This window comes from Corvus cornix, chromosome 2 (assembly GCF_000738735.6).
Source record: "Corvus cornix cornix isolate S_Up_H32 chromosome 2, ASM73873v5, whole genome shotgun sequence".
NCBI lineage: Eukaryota > Metazoa > Chordata > Aves > Passeriformes > Corvidae > Corvus > Corvus cornix.
Window position 1 is genome coordinate 119,986,857 of NC_046333.1, and position 18,288 is coordinate 120,005,144.

The 18,288-nt window shown below is 38.2% G+C and overlaps 1 protein-coding gene across 5 annotated transcripts in view; it reads left to right on the top strand.

The window, feature by feature from the left end:
• The window catches only part of C2H8orf34 (chromosome 2 C8orf34 homolog), a 152,865-nt gene that overhangs the window by 19,081 nt on the left and 115,496 nt on the right, over positions 1 to 18,288 (top strand). For 4 of the 5 annotated variants that reach the window (XM_039549110.1, XM_039549112.1, XM_039549111.1 and 1 more), the window contains exons 2-4: positions 4,972 to 5,119; positions 6,063 to 6,194; positions 14,833 to 14,961. In XM_039549110.1, coding sequence (XP_039405044.1) covers positions 4,972 to 5,119; positions 6,063 to 6,194; positions 14,833 to 14,961 — 409 coding nt within the window. The remainder of the gene's footprint in view (positions 1 to 4,971; positions 5,120 to 6,062; positions 6,195 to 14,832; positions 14,962 to 18,288) is intronic. The other variant, XM_039549114.1, reaches the window with a different exon arrangement.

An 18,288-nucleotide genomic window follows, 5' to 3' on the forward strand; every position in this document is an offset into this window, starting at 1 on the left:
ATTCTAACAGAAAAGTGTCAGTCATTAAAAAGTTTCTTAAACCTACTGTCCTTCCACAAGTCTATATCTTCTTTGTCCACTTACAGCCTGTATGAAGGGGTTAGCCAGTTTAAATTTAGATGTCTGTCTGTAAGTGTCCACGCTTCATTGTAGTCAATGCATATATCTCCAATAAGTCAGTGGAGCCAGGAGAGCAATTCTTCTTATTTTAAGTGGGCATACTCTGGCTGCTCAGCTGCGAGACCTCTTGCCCCTCATGACTTCTTTATTGACAAAGTCACCACTGACATCACTGTGATGACTTGCTGTATTTAATTGTATTTAAACTTCTAATTTAAACCCTGGAAAAAAGAGTGTAACACAGCCAGAATCTGTGCACACTGTGCCATAGTCTATAAAAGTCTGTACAGTTAAAATGTGATTGTTGTGTAGTTACCATTACCAATTACAGGGCAAGATAGAATGTCTCTTAATTAACTTAATAACCTGATAGGTACATTTAGACAGGGCTAATTAGGACTTTCTTGTAATTGGGTCTATGATTAATAGACTGTGAAGACTGTTTCATTTGTATTAAATGCATGGACAGTTAGTTACAAGGAAATTAAAATTTGAGCCTTCACTGAATAACTAATAGAGGACCTCAGGATAGCACAGTAGTGAAAGAGATAAAGAGTTATTTATAAATTATTATTTATAGATTCTGTATATTCTTTATAAATAATTCATATATTAAACCACTCCTTTAAACCTGGGGTTTTTTCCCAAGATCTTTTGCAGCCTCGTTAACATGTGCATGGATCTCTCTTGGAAATATCTGCAAATCAACTTTTACATGTTTTTTTTTTTAAACTCTATGTAACATAGTTCAATAAAACTAGTGAATGTAGGAGCATATGAAGATACCTTTACAGAAGAAAGAAGAACTGGTTTGCACAGTGCAAGGTAAAATCCTTGAAGCAGTTAGCTGAAAGAGCTTGTATCACCTTGCTGTTCTTTCTCATTCTGCCTTCAGACAATGCAGAGCCTAATTTGGGGCAATATAATTGGGAAGCAGCAGAAACTGATGTATTCACCCGAGTGCTCTAGTCTGGAGTAACCATGGAAGTTTCCTTTGGCCCCTTTTCTGTGCTCCACTGTGTCTCGAGGGTGCACAGGGAATTCATAATTACTGACTTCTGAACAGCTTCTTCACTTGGTACACAGCTGGGAGGAAGAGATTGCGTGGAGTCCAGTGATAGAAAAGATAAAAGGATGTAGAGTGAAAGGAAGACATAACAGTGGAAAGAAGATAGGAGGAGAGAGATTATGGGTAGTGAACAGTTCATTTGGCAGCATGGAGACCCAATCTGCAATGGCTTTTTATTTGTTTTTATAAGGCACCTTGTGCACAGAACAACAAACTTTCCTTATTTGAATTGTAGAAAAATTAGAATTTTGAGCTAGAAATATGAAAAGTATAATTAATATTTTTAAGAGATTTGTTTTTAAGTGTCTTGCATTTCTGTTTTCATGAAGAGTTGAAACTTATCTGATGATTTGTTAATGAAAAAATGAATCTCAGTTTCAGTGATCTTATGCCATTTTTGTTCTGCTGTTAATGCAGAGGCGTCTTCAGTGAGACTAGTTGGTCTTTTGCCTTTTCTTTTTCTTGTGAAACCTTGCCTACTTAGCACATTGTGAGTCAGATCAGACTGCTGCTAACCAAAAAGGAGTTTTATTTTTGTACCCTGTACGCTTTAGTTTTTCTTATTTAATGCATTCACTTTTGTCATCTTTTTTTGAAACATTTCAAATGTGTGAAAGTTTATTTAGAGTGCCATGTAGTATGTTATTCCTACTAAGATGTCACCCGAGCAACAGATGAGATCATCAAATAAGCTTTCAATGATTTAATCAGAAGTTTGTTAGTTTTGCTAGAGAATGGTGCTAGAATGAGAATACCCTTTAGTTGACATTCCTAATCTGTAACATCTTTTCACCTTCAGAAAAATATAGGTTTTTACTTTAAAAATTAGGTGAGTGCTCACTATGTACAGTTAAGGTTGGCATGAAGCTTTTTGGTTTTTTTTTTTTCATTGCGTGACTTGGGTTTGGCTTTATTTTTGTTTTTCTTGCCCCTCCAACCCTTCCACCTCATGGCATAGCCAAGCAACTGAATGCAGGCAGCTAACGTATTTCCATGTAATTGCCAATTTGCTGGGGATGACAAAAGTCTCAAAGGAAATGTGAGCTTGAAGAGCACAGGTTGAGAGCTGAGCAGATGGAGTTGGGTCCCTTGATGAACTGGGTGGCAGAAACTGGTGGTAGAAGGGCAAAGGCAGTGAGGTTTATGGAGCTGTGATCCCATTTCTGGGATGTCTGACAGTGTCTAAGGCAGAAGGATATGGAAGAGAGATAACACCTCCAGTATGTGAGTGTGAATTTACCCATTGTCTGAAGCTATTGTTATTGGAGTGGAGGTGTTCTCTGCACATTGTCCGGAGTTCAGGAACTCCATGGAAAATGGTAAATTGGAAACTGCTTCCAAACCTTGCTTGAAGCAGCTTGAGAAGCAGATTCCTCAGAGTTTCTTTTCCCCCCTTTGCAGTAGAATATTTGTAGTAAAGACCTATGTCTTCCTTAAATGGCAGATTTTGTAACCTGAGTTGTCTTTGTGTCTATTTTAAGTTGCATTTACTTTTAATACATTTTTGAGAGTGCTTGAGGCAAATTAGTTTGAGGCTTATTACACAAATAAGTAGATTTATTCCTGAACTTCATACTCTTCAGTTTCTGAGGATTTCAGCAATGTTATATTTTTTTTCTTTTTTTTTTTACTTTAGGTGTACAGGATTGGTACAACACATTTTTTATTCCAGATAAAAATAGCCTCTATCTACAGTTCTTTAAAATTTTCTAACTGCTGTCACTGAATAAAACTGATTATTCTCTGGGACAGCACAGATCTTTGTATCACTCTGGTTTTATCGGTATAACAGTAGGTACAAAAAGTGGTCCTTTTTAATGGGATCTAATTTCACATCACCTTGATCTTTAGGTTTTTGATACATCTCAAAAGAGATTAAGAATCCTTTAATCAGTTTTATTTTATTAGATGTGTTTCTGTTACCTAAAAACCATTCTTCCTGTTGCAAGCAAGTCAGTGATGGCAACAATCAAGTAACATTTGTCTTACATTGATATGTAGGCATTTTAAAATTTTTGATTTTCCTGTATTACCTTTTTTAATACTATGTTAATTTTGCAATGTATTATTAATCTAAGACAAAAATAATTTTCAAACCATGATTCTGAGAAATTATTTAAATTACAAGTCAGCTGTTACAGATTGGCGCTTTTCCTTTGGTAATAGAATCCTCTGCAGTGGAATTACTACAGCAATTGTGGTCCATTACAAGCACTAGATTACATCCTTCCATTGTCACTAATTCTGCATTTTGGCAGGGAAAAGAAGAAAGGTTTGCTGTTAGGGTTGCCAAGCAACTAAAATATGAATTACTCCAATTTCTGAATTTTTTCCTGTGTTGTGTATTGGAGGGTTTCTCCTACCTTGGTGAGAGGCAGTCTAGATGAAGTTACACTTCATAGCTTCAAAAATTCTAAGATTAGTAAGTAGATTAATTTATCCCTGTGGATTTCCAGTTCAAAAGCAAAGACACCCGGGGTTTTTCGTTTCACTGTGGGTAAGTATCAAAAATCATATCACAGCAGATTGTGTATTCACAAGACATGAGATTGGGCATATTTTTTCCTTTGTGTGGACAAAGATAACCTGCTGTGCCTTAGTAATTCTGTGTGCAGTTATTAATGTTTACTGCTATTTGGTATACTTCCTCTGAAGTATCTTTTCCCAACACACTTTACTGATGGTAATGCTAAGTAACTACTGGCATTTGAAAAATTTTTTGTTAAATGAAAATGTGTGGAAAAGATGAAGAGCAGGTAGACTTAAGTGTGTGTAAGTTATGTTAATATTTATGCTTGGCTCTAGGTGAAGAGAAAATATATGCTCTGAGTAACTTAGCTTAGTTGTTTTGGTTTTGTTTTTTGTGTGTGTATGTTTTTTGCTTGTTTGTTTTGGTTTTGTTCTCATTTTGTTGTACATTCCTGTAATTTTTTGCTTCTGTGGAGCTTTTTCATTTTGCAGCAGCAGCAGCCACAGATTTCTTGTAGAACTACATGGGTTTCAGGGTCACCTCACCTGCCCTGAGTCATTCATTTCCTCTCAGAGCACATGTGCAAAGCAGAGCCACAGCTTCTTTCTGGATTCCTAATGTGTTTTATGCTTAGGAAGCCAGGAAGAACCCCAGCAGCAATAATGGAGAGTGGTTTTTTTTCTGCAGTCCTGCACAGCTAAGGTGTAGAACAGCAGTTGGATAGTATCAATGTATGGCATAGAAGATGCTTTGCTGTTGACATTGGCTTTGTATCTGTGTCTCCAAAAGTGTAATAAAATATTTGCTTATTTCTATACTATAGTATTTTTGAGGACTTGGTTTAAAAACTGTCTACCTGTTTGATCAGACCTTGGAGTTCTCAGATATGAATGCATGTTCTAACCAGACAATTGTTCCATGTCTGGATGAGATGACAAAATTCACAGTTTCCAATGAGAAGAAACTTGGGCGTATTGGTCAGAGAAGAGCTACTTGCCGCTCTGAAGACATGCTGGTTCTGAATGGTTAAATGGATAGTATTCTTATTGTTTGGGGTAAATTCAAACAGGTAGCAGGGATTGGGTTTTTTAAGCTATGTTCCAGTGGATAAGAGACTGTATAGGCTGGGAACACTTCAGATACGAGCATTTAATGGGGCAAAGCTAGCAGTAGTTCGAGGATGTTCCAGCTGTTTTCTTCAAATTTGAAAACAGACCTTTCCTTTATAAATGCTCATTTAGTTTTGGTAAATACAAGATTAGTTTAGGTGCAATATCTCACTAATTTTATGTTTTGGTTTAATTTTCTAAAGGAGTTGATGACCAAGCTGATAACAGAGACACCTGACCAGCCAATCCCATTTCTAATTGATCATCTTCAGTCCAAGCAGGGGAACCGCAGTCAGCTTCAGAGAACATTGTCTGGCTCTGCTGCCCTGTGGGCAGAGAGTGAAACATCAGGTATGTTCTGTGTGCTGGAAAGGGCTGGTCTCCAGTATGATCTTCCCACACTTACGTCCATGATTTCCTGGATGCGCATGTACCTACTGAACAGGTACTACTCTGTGGTTTTGAGCATGCAGAATATATCCTGTTTGTCCAGCAGATACTGAATTTAATATAGATTGCTGTCTGTCAGCTTGATCTATGTGCATATCATGTAAGTATGGAGCAGAGTTACAGAATGGAAACACTTCCAGTCTCAATGAGAGAGGTTCCCTTGCTGTCCTCTTTCTTTGTTTTCCTTTTCCCTCCCATGGTGTATTTGTGCCGGAGATTAACCTCTATTGAGGTATTCTCTTTAATAATACACATTTTTATATACTTATCATCCCAACCTTTAATAGGAGATGCTATGCTACTTCATGAATTCCAGTGTGAATAATTTATGATTGTAAATCTTCAGAAGCATTAAAATAATATTCTGAAATAGTATCTGCTCTGATTGTAAAGTAGAAGTCTTGGTTTTCATATTCTGGTACAAGCTGCTATTACAATATTAGTTTTGTGTTTAAAAGTTGACTAATGATCTGTCTCAGACTATAGTAGATCTTAAATAGTTGCTGATAGTCAAAATATTAATTTACTGACAAATCAACCATTTATATCAAATACTCAGTTTTAACATAGGCAGTAAAACATGTACATAACATTGGCATTAAAGACTTTTTCATAACAAAAAATAGACTTGTTTTTGATGAAAAACCTATTAATTTATAAGTTTTAATATTTAAGAGGTGGAATAAATATATTAAATATAAAAGAAATCAGAAATAGGAGAAAAAAAAGTGCTGTCTTCAATTTGGATTGATATACCTTGGGGTTTTTTTGATTAATTATTTGTTAAGTCTTTGAAAAATGACTCTACAAATGTTATAATTATCTAATTTGATTCTTTTAACAGAAAATAAAGGAACAAGAAGAGATTTTAGAAGTTATGATAAGCCTTGGCAGGTAAATGCAAAAAAGCCTAAAAAGTCAAAGAGCGACCTTGCTGTGTCCAACATTTCTCCACCATCACCGGAGTCCAAGTCATGTAAGAAAGCTTCACTACATTAATAATTTGTGCATGCTTTCCAACCTATAGCATGTTTTTCTTTTGAATTAGGTTTAAAATGGAAAGCAAACTGTGAGCAGATGAAATGCCTATATATATATATGTTAGAAGAGTTTGATTCTTGCCTTAATCTCACTTGAATTATGAGTATTTTATAATGCCCTATGTTGTCATCTGTAGATAGAAAAGAATTCTGGATAGATGGATTAAAAAATAGACTTATATCTGAGTGTCATGCACTGTTTTATGTTCGGATACTGATCATGGTTTGATGTGTTAGTTTGCATTGCCATTTTGTAAAATCTGTTCTGTTGATATTGGTCCTAATAGTTTTTTTTCTGTGGGTCAGGCAATGCAAAACTCTGAATTATGAACAGATACTGTTCCAGGTATGGGAGTAGTGTCAGAAGAACAGGTATACTGTTCTGAGAGTTGCTGAAGGAATCTAAATGTACACTGAAAGAAAAGGCAGAATAGAAACAGAGCGGCTGAAGAGAATATTGTCTGTAAAAAATTAGTGAAAATGGAGACAACAAGCCTTAATGAAATATAGTGCTTCCCGTGTACTGGCTATTGAAGAAATCTAATTTTTAAGATTGATTCTTAATGTTGGTTTTTTCCCAAATAAATATATCTACAATATGTATACATATAAAAATATAGTTACACACAGATTGGTTTGTACAAGATTTTTCTCCAAAATAAATTGAAAAACGATATTTTCTTCTGTTGACTCTTGTAGCTTTTTGAAATTTTTCTAATAGCCAAGTCTTTGTAATAACTCTGAGTGTACCAGATGAGAACAGAGATATAGTATGCTGCAATACAAAGTTTGTTTTCTTTCCTCTAAAAGCAAGATGGGAAAGCCTAGACTTCAAAGAAGTCAAAGGAAAATTACCCAGTGACCTCACTAAGTCAAAGTACCACACAGCAATGGGTAAAATAAATCATGATAAATTTATGCAATAGAAAAACTGTGCTTTTGGGTGATTAACAGTCTTGTGTGGTTATGAAACATTTTTTACTGAAAATAAATAACTGCAACAAAAATAGCTGTTACAGGTAGCTGTGTCCCATTGTACAGGATTTTCTCAGGATTTTTTTTTCTAGAAATGGAGCATTGGTCTCTGTTTCTTCTTCATGAATCACATTCCCTGCTTCAAAAAACCTGAAATTTTATCATCAATTCCACTGTACCTCTCAAAATGGCACATGAATTTTTAAGTCTGTTCAAAAGAAGCATGTGGATTTTAATTTCTTTTCAATAATAAATAGCAACATTCAAATAAATGCTCGTAGTCACCCATAATGTGTGTCTAATCGAACAGATTTGCTGGATAACAGGAATTTATGGAGATCCACTGTCAGAAACAGTGGCCAAAGGTATTGTGAGCTGTCCCTCTCATCATACTGTGTTCCTTTCTTCTGCCCTGTGCTTGCTCTTCATACTTTGTGGTATGCATCAAATAACTTTCATGCCATCTCTCAAAGATCTAGAGTTCTGTGTCGTTATCCCAGATAAGAGGGTGACATCACGTCACTCCCCTCACTTGTGTGCCTGCTACAAGTTTCGTGCTTGTTGGTCCTTAGCTTGTCCCATTAGAGGGACAAAGAGGAGGCTGGGCATTCGAAGCTACCAGGTCTCATGTCAAACAAGGAAATATTTTATACATCCATAGTAAGACTGGGGTCAAGGATCTGTCCTTGTAGACTGAAGGACACTTAATAATACTCTTCAGCTGGTAAGACTATTCTTAAGCTACCCAAGTTCCCAGGTCTAGAAGCAGTGTGTGGGAGTGCAGCTTTGCCTACAAAGGAGGTAGAATTAGGATATGCTTAATGCAACTGGACATTCATAAATACATGGCACTACATGGGATTGATTCTAAGTGTTCTAAAAGAGGAGACTAATATCATTGCAAGGCCATTCTGTCATCATTGAAAGGTCATAAGGATTGTGGGATGTTCCTGATGATTAGAAAAATGCAAATATCTCATTGATTTTGAGGAAGGGCAATCTGATCAGCCTAACCTCATCCTCCGCACAGACTATTGAGCAAACTTTCCTGGAAGGTGTTCCTAGTCACAAGGAGGAAAATGTGATTTGGAACATCAAACATGGATTTATGAGATCATATATGTCTGATCAGATCAACACAGTTGCCCTCTTAGGTGAAATAACTGGCTCTGTAACTAGAGAAACAACAATGAAGGTTTCATACCATGACTTCAGCAAAGATACCTTGGTCAGCTTCTCATAGTATCCTTATAACTGAGTTGATAAGATATGGACTGAATAAGTGGACAAGAAGATGTATGGAAAGTTAACTCAGCTGGTGGATTCAAGGGATTGTGACTAGCAATGCAAATCCAGTTGAAAAGTCTATCTTTAATGGCATGCTCAAGGGACTGGTACTGACATCAATGCCGTTTAAAAGAATTTCCTAATGCCCTGGATGATGGGATAGAATTTCTCTTAGGTTTGTAGGTGAGACCAAATTGTGGGAAGTGGTTGGTATTCTGGGTAGCAGGACTGCTGTTCAGAGGGAGAGGACCGAGAAATGGGCTGAGGAACCTCTTGAAGTTCAACACGGGCAAATGCAAAATCCTGCATCTTGGATGGAATAACCCTGAGCAATAGTGTAAACAGGGTGTCCCAGTTTTTTTTTTTTTCTCCCTTTCTCTTGGACCCAGCTTAAAGGCACAGAAAGGCACAGGATTGATGTTTGGCATAGGGCAGATGATAGGGAATACAGTATCATACAGTCATCCCAGGACAATGGGATATGTGTGTCTGGAAAGTAGCTTTGCAGAAAGAGATGTGAGATGCTAATGGACAAGGACTTGGAATATGAAGCAGCTGTGGCTGTGTGCTCATGTGGTGCTGAAGGGGACCTACATACCAGGCTGCAGTAGCAAGAGTAGAGCCAGCAGTGTTTGTTTTTGAGATTGCATCTGGAGCACATCATGAGACATAGTGATGTATTGGAGCAAGTCCTGTGGAGGTCCACCAAGATGATGACAGGGTTGGAGCATGTGATGGACAAGGAAAAGCTGAAGGAAATTGGTTTGGTCATACTGAAGAAATGAAAGCTCAGGGGAGATTTCATTGTTACCATCAACTAGTATGCTGGAGGATGGTAGAGAAGACATAGATTCTTCTCAAGAGTGTTTTGTGAAAGGGCAAGAGGAAACAAAAATGATACTGCAAGGGTAGTCAAACACTGGAACAGGTTGTCCATAGAGGCTGTGAAATTGCCATCATTGGGTATACACAAAACTGAACTGAATAGTCTGAGCAACCTGCCCTGAATGGACCAGTCTAGGGCAGCAGACTGGGCTAGAAGACTTCTAGAGGTCCTTTCCAGCCTAATTATCCTCTGCTCCCATGCTTTGCAGTTTATGCACTTCCATTTTTTTTTTCCATGACACTGATTTAAACCTTAATTAATCTTATTGTTTTCATTACTTACACCTGCAATTAGTTGTGTCTGCAACTTTTTGAAAATACTTTGTGTATTTGAACTACATTTTGTTTTAGTTACTATCACAGAGGTTGGTTTCAGACATGTGCCTTTTTGCCGTATCTTGCTTCCCTTATTTTCTGCCAAATAGATTAATATCAATGCTCTTTTGACATTTCTTTCTTTCTTGTTTATGGCAAAATCAGCAGGTACCATGTGCTCCTTCAGCTACACAGATCAGCAAGCAAGCATGTTTAAAGGCATTTATTATTCTATCCAAATGTGCACACCATATTCCATCTGTTTTGTGTCTTCAGCTTCTACGTCATTGTACTTTTTTTTTCCAAAGCATCTCCAAAGAGGTAGCAAGGACTCATCTGAGAAACAGAAAGTTTTGGACCTGCTGAGGCCTAAAGATTTATTCTCAGATTTGTGTTTAAAAGGAAAGAGCAAACCCACACCCAAGAATCTAAAAAGCTCCCTGCCCCCGACTGCCAAAACAACCCAAAACTTAATGGAGTCTATCAGCTGTATGATCTGTTTCAGAGTTTTTGTCTTGTGACTGTCTTGTTCAAATGATCCTGAACTTGTAATTTCATAGGAATCTTTGGAAATATGAGGGTATTCGATTTATTTAATTAGGGAATGTTTTTTTCCTTCAGTAGAGTGACGTTGACTACAGTGTGCATGTTATTCCTGCACAAATTTCTCTTCCTTGAGCTTTCAACTTTTTTACTGGAAAGATACCTCCACTCCCTTCTCCTTCCTGTTATGATCTCAGGTGCACCTGAAACACACAAACAAGAAGTGTTAATATCTAAGCCATCTAACCACCTGTTTGGTGTGTGCAAAACCAGAATTAAGCAGAAGCTGCTGCTGTTGTCTGGCAAGGAAGAAGCTTGGAGCCAGGGGTGGCTGTGTGTATGTAAATGAAATGTTTAAATGATCACATTCTGTATTTGAAGAAAAAAAAATTTGAAAGTTTCAAAATTGTTTGTAAAACAGACTTCTTGCTTCCCAGCTAGCTACTTCTAGGCAAAATAGGTTGATCTCTTCACCACCTCTATGTTAAACCAGATCACAGATTATCATTCCATGCTGCTTCAGTTCAGCATTCTCACCACATCCCATTTCCAAGTATGATGTTGTGTACTTCTAGCTACTCTCGGTCAGTCTTGGGCTGTAAGCCAACATTCTCCTAGCTTTTTAGTATCCAGATACTGTGTAATCCAGTTTGGATTTATTATGAAAGAACTTTAATCTGAATGCTATTACAAGATGTAAATGCATGAGTAATGTTATGCTCGATTAAATGATACATATTTTTGTTCTTTGATATGTAAGATGGTCATACAATGTATTAATGAAATGTAGGATTTAATGAGCAACTGGTCTGATTCTGTGTGTAGATCATGTATTGGGTAGATGAAACCAGTACTGATCTTGTACCATCATCCAGCAGAAAATAAAGGTGTGCTGATTTGTGGCAGAATTCATAACACAATTGTGAATTAATCTAATGGGCATTTGTGGCCAGAGCACACCACCAGCAAATCAGAAATACTGGCAAGTGTGTCTGTCCAGTCTCCTAAGATGAGATGGTGAAATCTCAGCTCCATAAAGGGTAACTCTACCTCTTTCCATACAAATGCTACAATGTAGATGTAATAAATCTTCTGAATTGTAGCCAAATAATATCAAGAGGAAGTGTTACATAAATCTCTCAAATAACAAAGATGAGGTTGAGGTAGGTAATGTGATGAGGGATTTGAAATTACTGATATGATTTTGTGGAATGAGTGAGTGTAATAAAGAAAGGTGAAGGTCAGAGTATAATGAAAGGATTTTGCTAAGTGTGTAGTGACACGTGCACGTAAACGATTTATGAGACTTCATGCATACTGAGGAGGATCATGTATTTGAGGAGATTCTAAAGAAGGGTCATATGGTATTTGTACAGTTCTGAATGCTTCCAACAAAGCCATTCGTTTGAAAATTACCAGTGCTTATTGATCCTACAGCTGAGAAGATACAAGTTTATATTTTGAAAAAATCTGTAAGCAAGCAGAAAATGAACTTGAAAGGACAAACACATGGCACATGATGCAAGTAAATAGATGTTGTTTTAATATCCATTCATTGTTCAAAAGACTAGGTAAGCAGGAAGAGCTGTGTCTACTCTGGAAGTAGTAAAAATTTCAGTAAGTTCTAATTCTGTTTAACTTCCCCCTCTGTTTTGATTCCTCAGAATGAGCCAAATCATTGTTGAAACAATTTGTATTGAAACTTAGAAATATTTCATGACAGCATACCTATTTTGGTACCTTTTCACTGAAGTACAAAATGGTTCAGTAAAACACAGCTGATTGTACACTAGCATGCAAAGCAAATTTCCGCCATGGTTTTGACTGATTTCCCACTATCTCTCTAGGGAGATGCAGTCTAAGATTCCTGTGTTTGTGAGACATTTCTCTGAAATTAGTAACCAGGTCACTGTCTTGAGCAAGTGTCCCTACTTTTCAAGAGCAAGAGTCTTGATACTCTTTTTTCCTGATGCGAGTTGTTCCACGTACTTGGTAGTTGCTGATCCTGGAAGCTCCACAGCTGTAAAGTAGAACTTACATTTATTTCATCCAGTTTCTCTCCCGTGACAAATTTTGCTTCAAAATCATATGGTTTCTCAAAAATTCTGTTGTTTTTTATTTTGAAAAATGTGTTTTGTTTCAAACTGACATGGTACTTGTGGAAATTTTCTGCAACCTGGAAGTTCCAAGGTTTGGTCCTCTTTTTATATGGTTTTACTATATTAAATTGTTGCCTGTTTTTATTTTGGTGGTACTGTGACATTTTTTTTGGTATGGTAAATTCAGTGTATGGAAAGAAAAAGTCTGTTGTACTGCTAGTGGGTGATGCTGTATAGTGTTGGCACATGGAAGGGTGATGGTAAGATGACTGCAGAAGACTCCCAAAGGAGCATGTGATCTCAATGTAAAACAAAGGTGGGTGAAAACAGAGAGAACTCTTTATAGAATTCTTTTTCTAGTTTATTAAAAATTTCTGTTTACACTTAGTAAGAGTTTTGAGAAAATACTAAGTTTTCTGTAAATAAGAAAAAAAGGATTAGAAATGCTGAAGTTGTCCTGTTTAATTTGTATATGATAAGGTCTGTGAATAGAGTCAGATTTTGTCACACAAGAATTTCTGTAACTTTTAATTGACTTAGCAGTTCTTAAGCCAGGGAATTCTAAAATAGTGATTGAAATTTATAACTATCAACAAAAATTACAAACGGCTCATCTGAGTAGAGACTACTCATACCCTAATACCTTAAAGCCTTTATGTATTTACTGGGAATCACTACAGCTCATTATTTCCATTGTCCTGAGAAGGAAATACGTTACTTGTCTTTTTTGAACACAGAGCAGAACAAGACTCTGACACTCCAACTTGCTCCTCTCTTCCCTTCTTCTTATTGAGGGTTCTTGTGTCCCTTTCCTTCTATTCTTACCTCTGTAGGTCTTTTTTAGTGTCTCTTTTGTCTTCTGTCTTTGTGAATGTCTGTAATTGCAGTATAATATATTAACGTCCCTAATAGCCAGGTTCCTAAGTGGGTGTTACAGATCAGGATATACTCTGGGTTGTCAGTTTCTTTGGATGTCTGTTTTGAAGATGACTTGGTTTATGTCTACAGAAGGTAGAATCATGTTCTTTGTGAAAGAAGGACTTCAACATAACTTTGTCCCATTTCTTTACCTGGAAAAGTGACTATTGACTTAACTCCACAAGGGAAAGTTGAAGTTGATCCAAAGTGGAGCAGATTCCATATTCACACAGAGTCAGCGATAAGGCAAATTTCAATACCAAGTTATTTAACACGTTTTGTAATAGCGACCAGATCTGATATCTGAGCATAATTTCCCCATACCATCATAAAAGCACTCTGAAGTTCCAAATTACCATGAAACCCTTTTTAGCACAATCTGTAGGAGTCTGTAAGTTGCCTTCGTAGCATGTAGTGAAAATGAAGTTTATAAGCATAAATTAGTTGGCAGCTGTCAAAATAGTAAACAAAAATTTTGAAGCTGGCCAGGATATATTGGACATTTTAGGCTTTTCTTTGGAATTATTTTTAAGTGAGTGGTCAGCAGCTGGTAAATGACAGTTGGTAAAAGTGCAGCTGGTCCTTCCTGGTGGAAAGGTGGACTAGTCATCGTCATCTTCACACCAGCATGTGCAGTTCTCAGCATGGTAATGCTGTGTTTGGAGACAACCTAACAATTGCATTTCATGGCAAAAGCAGCAGCTCGCTTCTGAACACTGGCAAAAAAACCATGTTAAACTGCAGTTTCAGAAACAGCATTGTTTTTGTTGTTATTTCTACAAATTGTTCAAGATGTTCACATTGTTCAACGAAGCTCTGTTCGTTGTGCGTCCTACATATCTCAGACACTCCTCTTTGTTGTAGGTAAACTTAGCTCAGCAGATGAGATTCTGTTCTTTTAAAATTAAAGGCTTTGGTAATAGATAATGAACATCAGACTATAAGCTCAGGTCTGTGCTTCCCAAAGGTTGAGTTTGTTTAAGTAGCAAAATGAAGATTAGGGGCTGTACAGCATGAATGATAGAGACTTACTTTGTTTCACTGTTTTTAATGACCTGTGTTATCTACACTTTATGATTTTTGAAAAAAAAAATTGTTTTAAAAGCTGTATCTAAAATATTTTTTTTCTTCTTTATAAAATAACTAGTAAAGCCAAAACTACCAGTTACTCATTTTTGTTTTGACATATTTTCTTACTGACCCCTAGGCCACACAATTGTATTTTGTTGTAAGTGAAGTACCATCATGTGCAATAGTTTCAATATATTTTTTGTTGTTGCATTAGTTTTTTTATTATTTGCAATTATTAGTGTTATTTATCCTGTTTACCAATTAATTCAGTTGCAAGAATCATTTAGGTATGCATTTGTTCATAGATGTTTTTATTTCACATTGACCAAAAAAAATATTTCCAGCTGTTAAAATAAAAGGATAGTTAAGTAATTTCCACTCAAGATACTTGAGCTTGTAAACTCACTGTGCAGATTTTTTTCTACTGTAGGAGTCTGAAGTACCAAATCTAAACTTCATCTATATATCTGTGTATATTTAGTGCCAAGGTCAATAGAGCATCCTAAATGGGATTGGAAGACAAAACCGGAGAACCATGATTTTGATGAACTAAATCATATTCTTCAAGAGAGCAAAAAGCTTGGAAAAGCCCTTGAGAATCTGTCTCGCAGTAAGTTGATTGATTTTAGTTTTTTAATGTAACCATGCAGCCTGAATTGTAATTTGGAAGTATATAACAGGAAGGTGGTCTTCTATTAAATGAAGACCAAGGTCATTGACATCAGCAGTTACATTCCTGTTGATAAGGTTTACAGAATGTCTGAGATAATTCAGGAGCTCTCCTGGAGACTGAAACTACTACCCCTGCACCACGCTGGGTTTTTTCTTTAACATTAGTTTTCTACCAGCTTAGTGAGCTGGATTAACTCATAAAGTATTACAGCGGGGATACTGCAACATGCGTATCAAACAACAAGGCCCGTGGAAAAGAAATATATATGGACTGATTCTTGATAGATGTTTCAGAGAGATGTTTATTTCTCCAGCCACATGGCCGGGGCTCTGCTGAGGAACTGAGGCAATCACGGGACCCGAGGGTCCTTCTGCCCGCGCAGGGAACACAAACCAACCAATGGGGAACGAGGCTGAGCAGGGGCAGGGAAACCCCGTGTGTCCCCTCAGGGCCCCTCTCCCAGGGCTACATGGCAGGGGGAGGGCCCCAACATTTCACCCGTTTATTTTGAACAAAAAGAGATTTAAAACTGAACATTGGAAACAACTGGATAAACATGAGATAACAAGGACAGTTTCAAAACAAAACAAGCCACCCTCCTGAGTCTTCAAATGTCCAAACAGATTCTCTGGAACATCTTAAGGCTGGCAGAAGGGAGACAGGACTCTCTGGGCATGCTTTGTGGGGAAATGGAGGCAGGAGAGGGTTTCTTCCATTTGTACCTGTTGGAACTCTAAACAACAATAGTTAATTTCTTCCCTCCCCCTCTTCATCCCCCACTCGGCACTGGAAAGGGATTTTTGGGGGAACAATTGGTAAAGGCATGATTTTGTGAGGGAAACCATGGGGTGTAAAACTGATTAGGGATAAATTGGGGATGGGGTAAACTTAAGAAAGGGTTCATATTGCGTATAGGGTAAAAGGGGAAAGTAGGCTGTGGTTAGGGAAGCTGCTGAGATGGATATTGTTTATAACTTTTTGCATAACAGCTGCCTTTGACTGGAATACCCCCAGGCCCAGTAACATTTGCTGCTTGTAAACCCTTCTTTCCTTGCACTATATCAAATTGTACAACTTCCCCATCTCCTACACTTTGCAGGTAGTTTTTAGGGTTATTCTTTTTAATAGCAGTTCTGTGAACAAATATGTCTTCCTGGTTGTCACATCTTGTTATAAAATCATAATTTTGTTTAACATTATACCATTTTACTCTTCCTAAAACCTTAGTTACGATGATTTTTTCCTTTTTCCGAGTGGCTGCTGTTTTCTGTCTCACTGTTTTTGCTTTCTCTTTCGCTTTCGCTCGCTCCCACGTTGGAGCTGCCAGGGCTGCTGGGGCTGTCGGGGTTGCTTGTGCCTGCGCGCTCTTCGCAGGGTTGCATTCAGGGCAGTGCCGGCCGGGCCGGGCTGGGCTGTGCCGTTCCACTCCCTGCACGCTGCCGCCTCTGCTCTCAGCTGCACTGCTGCTGCCTGGGGCCGCACCCACGTCTTGGCCAGGCCCCTGCTCCAGGGTGTGTCTCGGCTAGGCGCGGCTCCGCTCCACCGCTGCGAGCTGCCGCCTGCGCGCCGCCCCTCTCAGTCGGGCGTTCACGGGGCTCGCTCCACCACGCGCTGCACGGGGCCGGGCGGACACCGCCGGGTTGCCCTGCTCCTGCTGCGCCTCACTCCACTGCCAACACTGCAGCTCGCGCCGCTCCACCCGCATGCGGGAACTGCTTCGCTGCTGCTCGGAGAGCACTCGGTCCACGTGGCCTGGGTCGCACAGACTCTGAGGCAGGCTTCCCTTCACCAAGACACAGCTGACATTGCTCAACAGTGTCAGTAATTAAATAATATTCACGAAAATATTCTCCCATCGGCATATATTTTGACTCAGAAATTAACTGTGTCCAAACGGTCTTCCAAAAGTCTTTGGTAGGAATTAAATCCCAAGAAACGTAGAAAAAGTTCTTAAACAACCATGCCAGGAAGTGTTTCCGTTCCTTTTGAGCTTGAATTAAGCTAAAATTTACAAATCGTTGTTCAAGAATCTTTTCAAGTTTTAAGATAAATGTCCATATGCGGCTCTGAGAGCCAAGAATCTTTCCACGGTTCCTCCATAATTTAGAGATGGAATAGCAAAACAAAAACAAGAGAAATCCAGAGTTTACTCACAAATCAGTTGCTGTCCTTAGGGATCGGGGATTGCTCTGCTCGCAATTCTCTACCATTTTTTACAGAACAGGGGGTACTGCAACACGCGTATCAGACAACAATGCCTGTGGAAAAGAAATATATATGGACCGATTCTTGATAGATGTTTCAGAGATGTTTATTTCTCCAGCCGCATGGCCGGGGCTCTGCCGAGGAACTGAGGCAATCACGGGACCTGAGGGTCCCTGCCCGTGTAGGGGAACACAAACCAACCAATGGGAACGAGGCTGAGCAGGGACAGGGAAACCCCGTGTGTCCCCTCAGGGCCCCTCTCCCAGGGCTCCATGGCAGGGGGAGGGCCCCAACAATAAAGAGATCAACAGAGGAGGCTGGTTTAATGAAAATGGTGGGAACATGCAGCAGGGAGGTTTCTCCTTTGTGTGGTAGCAGTTAAACAGGATAAACCTTTGTGAAACCTTAACCTCACTGATGGAGTTCAGACCTGTTATTGAAAAATATTTAGGTATTTTGTATCCATCATTTCCTTGACCTCCTAGTTTTCAAAAAAAATTAAAATATTTTAAAGCATCTCAAATAAATACTCAGAAACATGAAATCCAGTTATTTCATAATAAACCTAATGTATTATCCCTTAAACACTCATGTAACGAGTAGCTCTGAGGTTTACTGGATATGATCAGAAATAGCTGCTCTGTTTTAGTTTTTTTTCCTTTTGCTGTCTTTCCTGTAGAAGAGAATTCTGAAATACATTTGTGGGAGCAAGTACTGCTAACAGTTTTTAAAGTATGAAATGATGACAAGTACTCTTTGCTGTGCTAGATGAAAACTAGGTGTGGCATGATCTGGGAGATATTTGTGTGAGAAATGCTTATTTCTTCTCTCTTAAAATTTTATACCTGGCAGTTCTTGATTTACTGGTGAATTTTAAGATAGGGGCATCAGAGACAGAGCTGAATGAGGAATGGAAGATTTGTTTTGTGAAGAATTTTGAGGTTCAGCATTTTTCCAAATTGCACCAAATACCCAAAACTAGTTTGCCCAAATCACACTCTCCCAAATGTTTTAGGTTGATCACCACAATTATATTCTGAGAAATTTTCCTACTTGTAT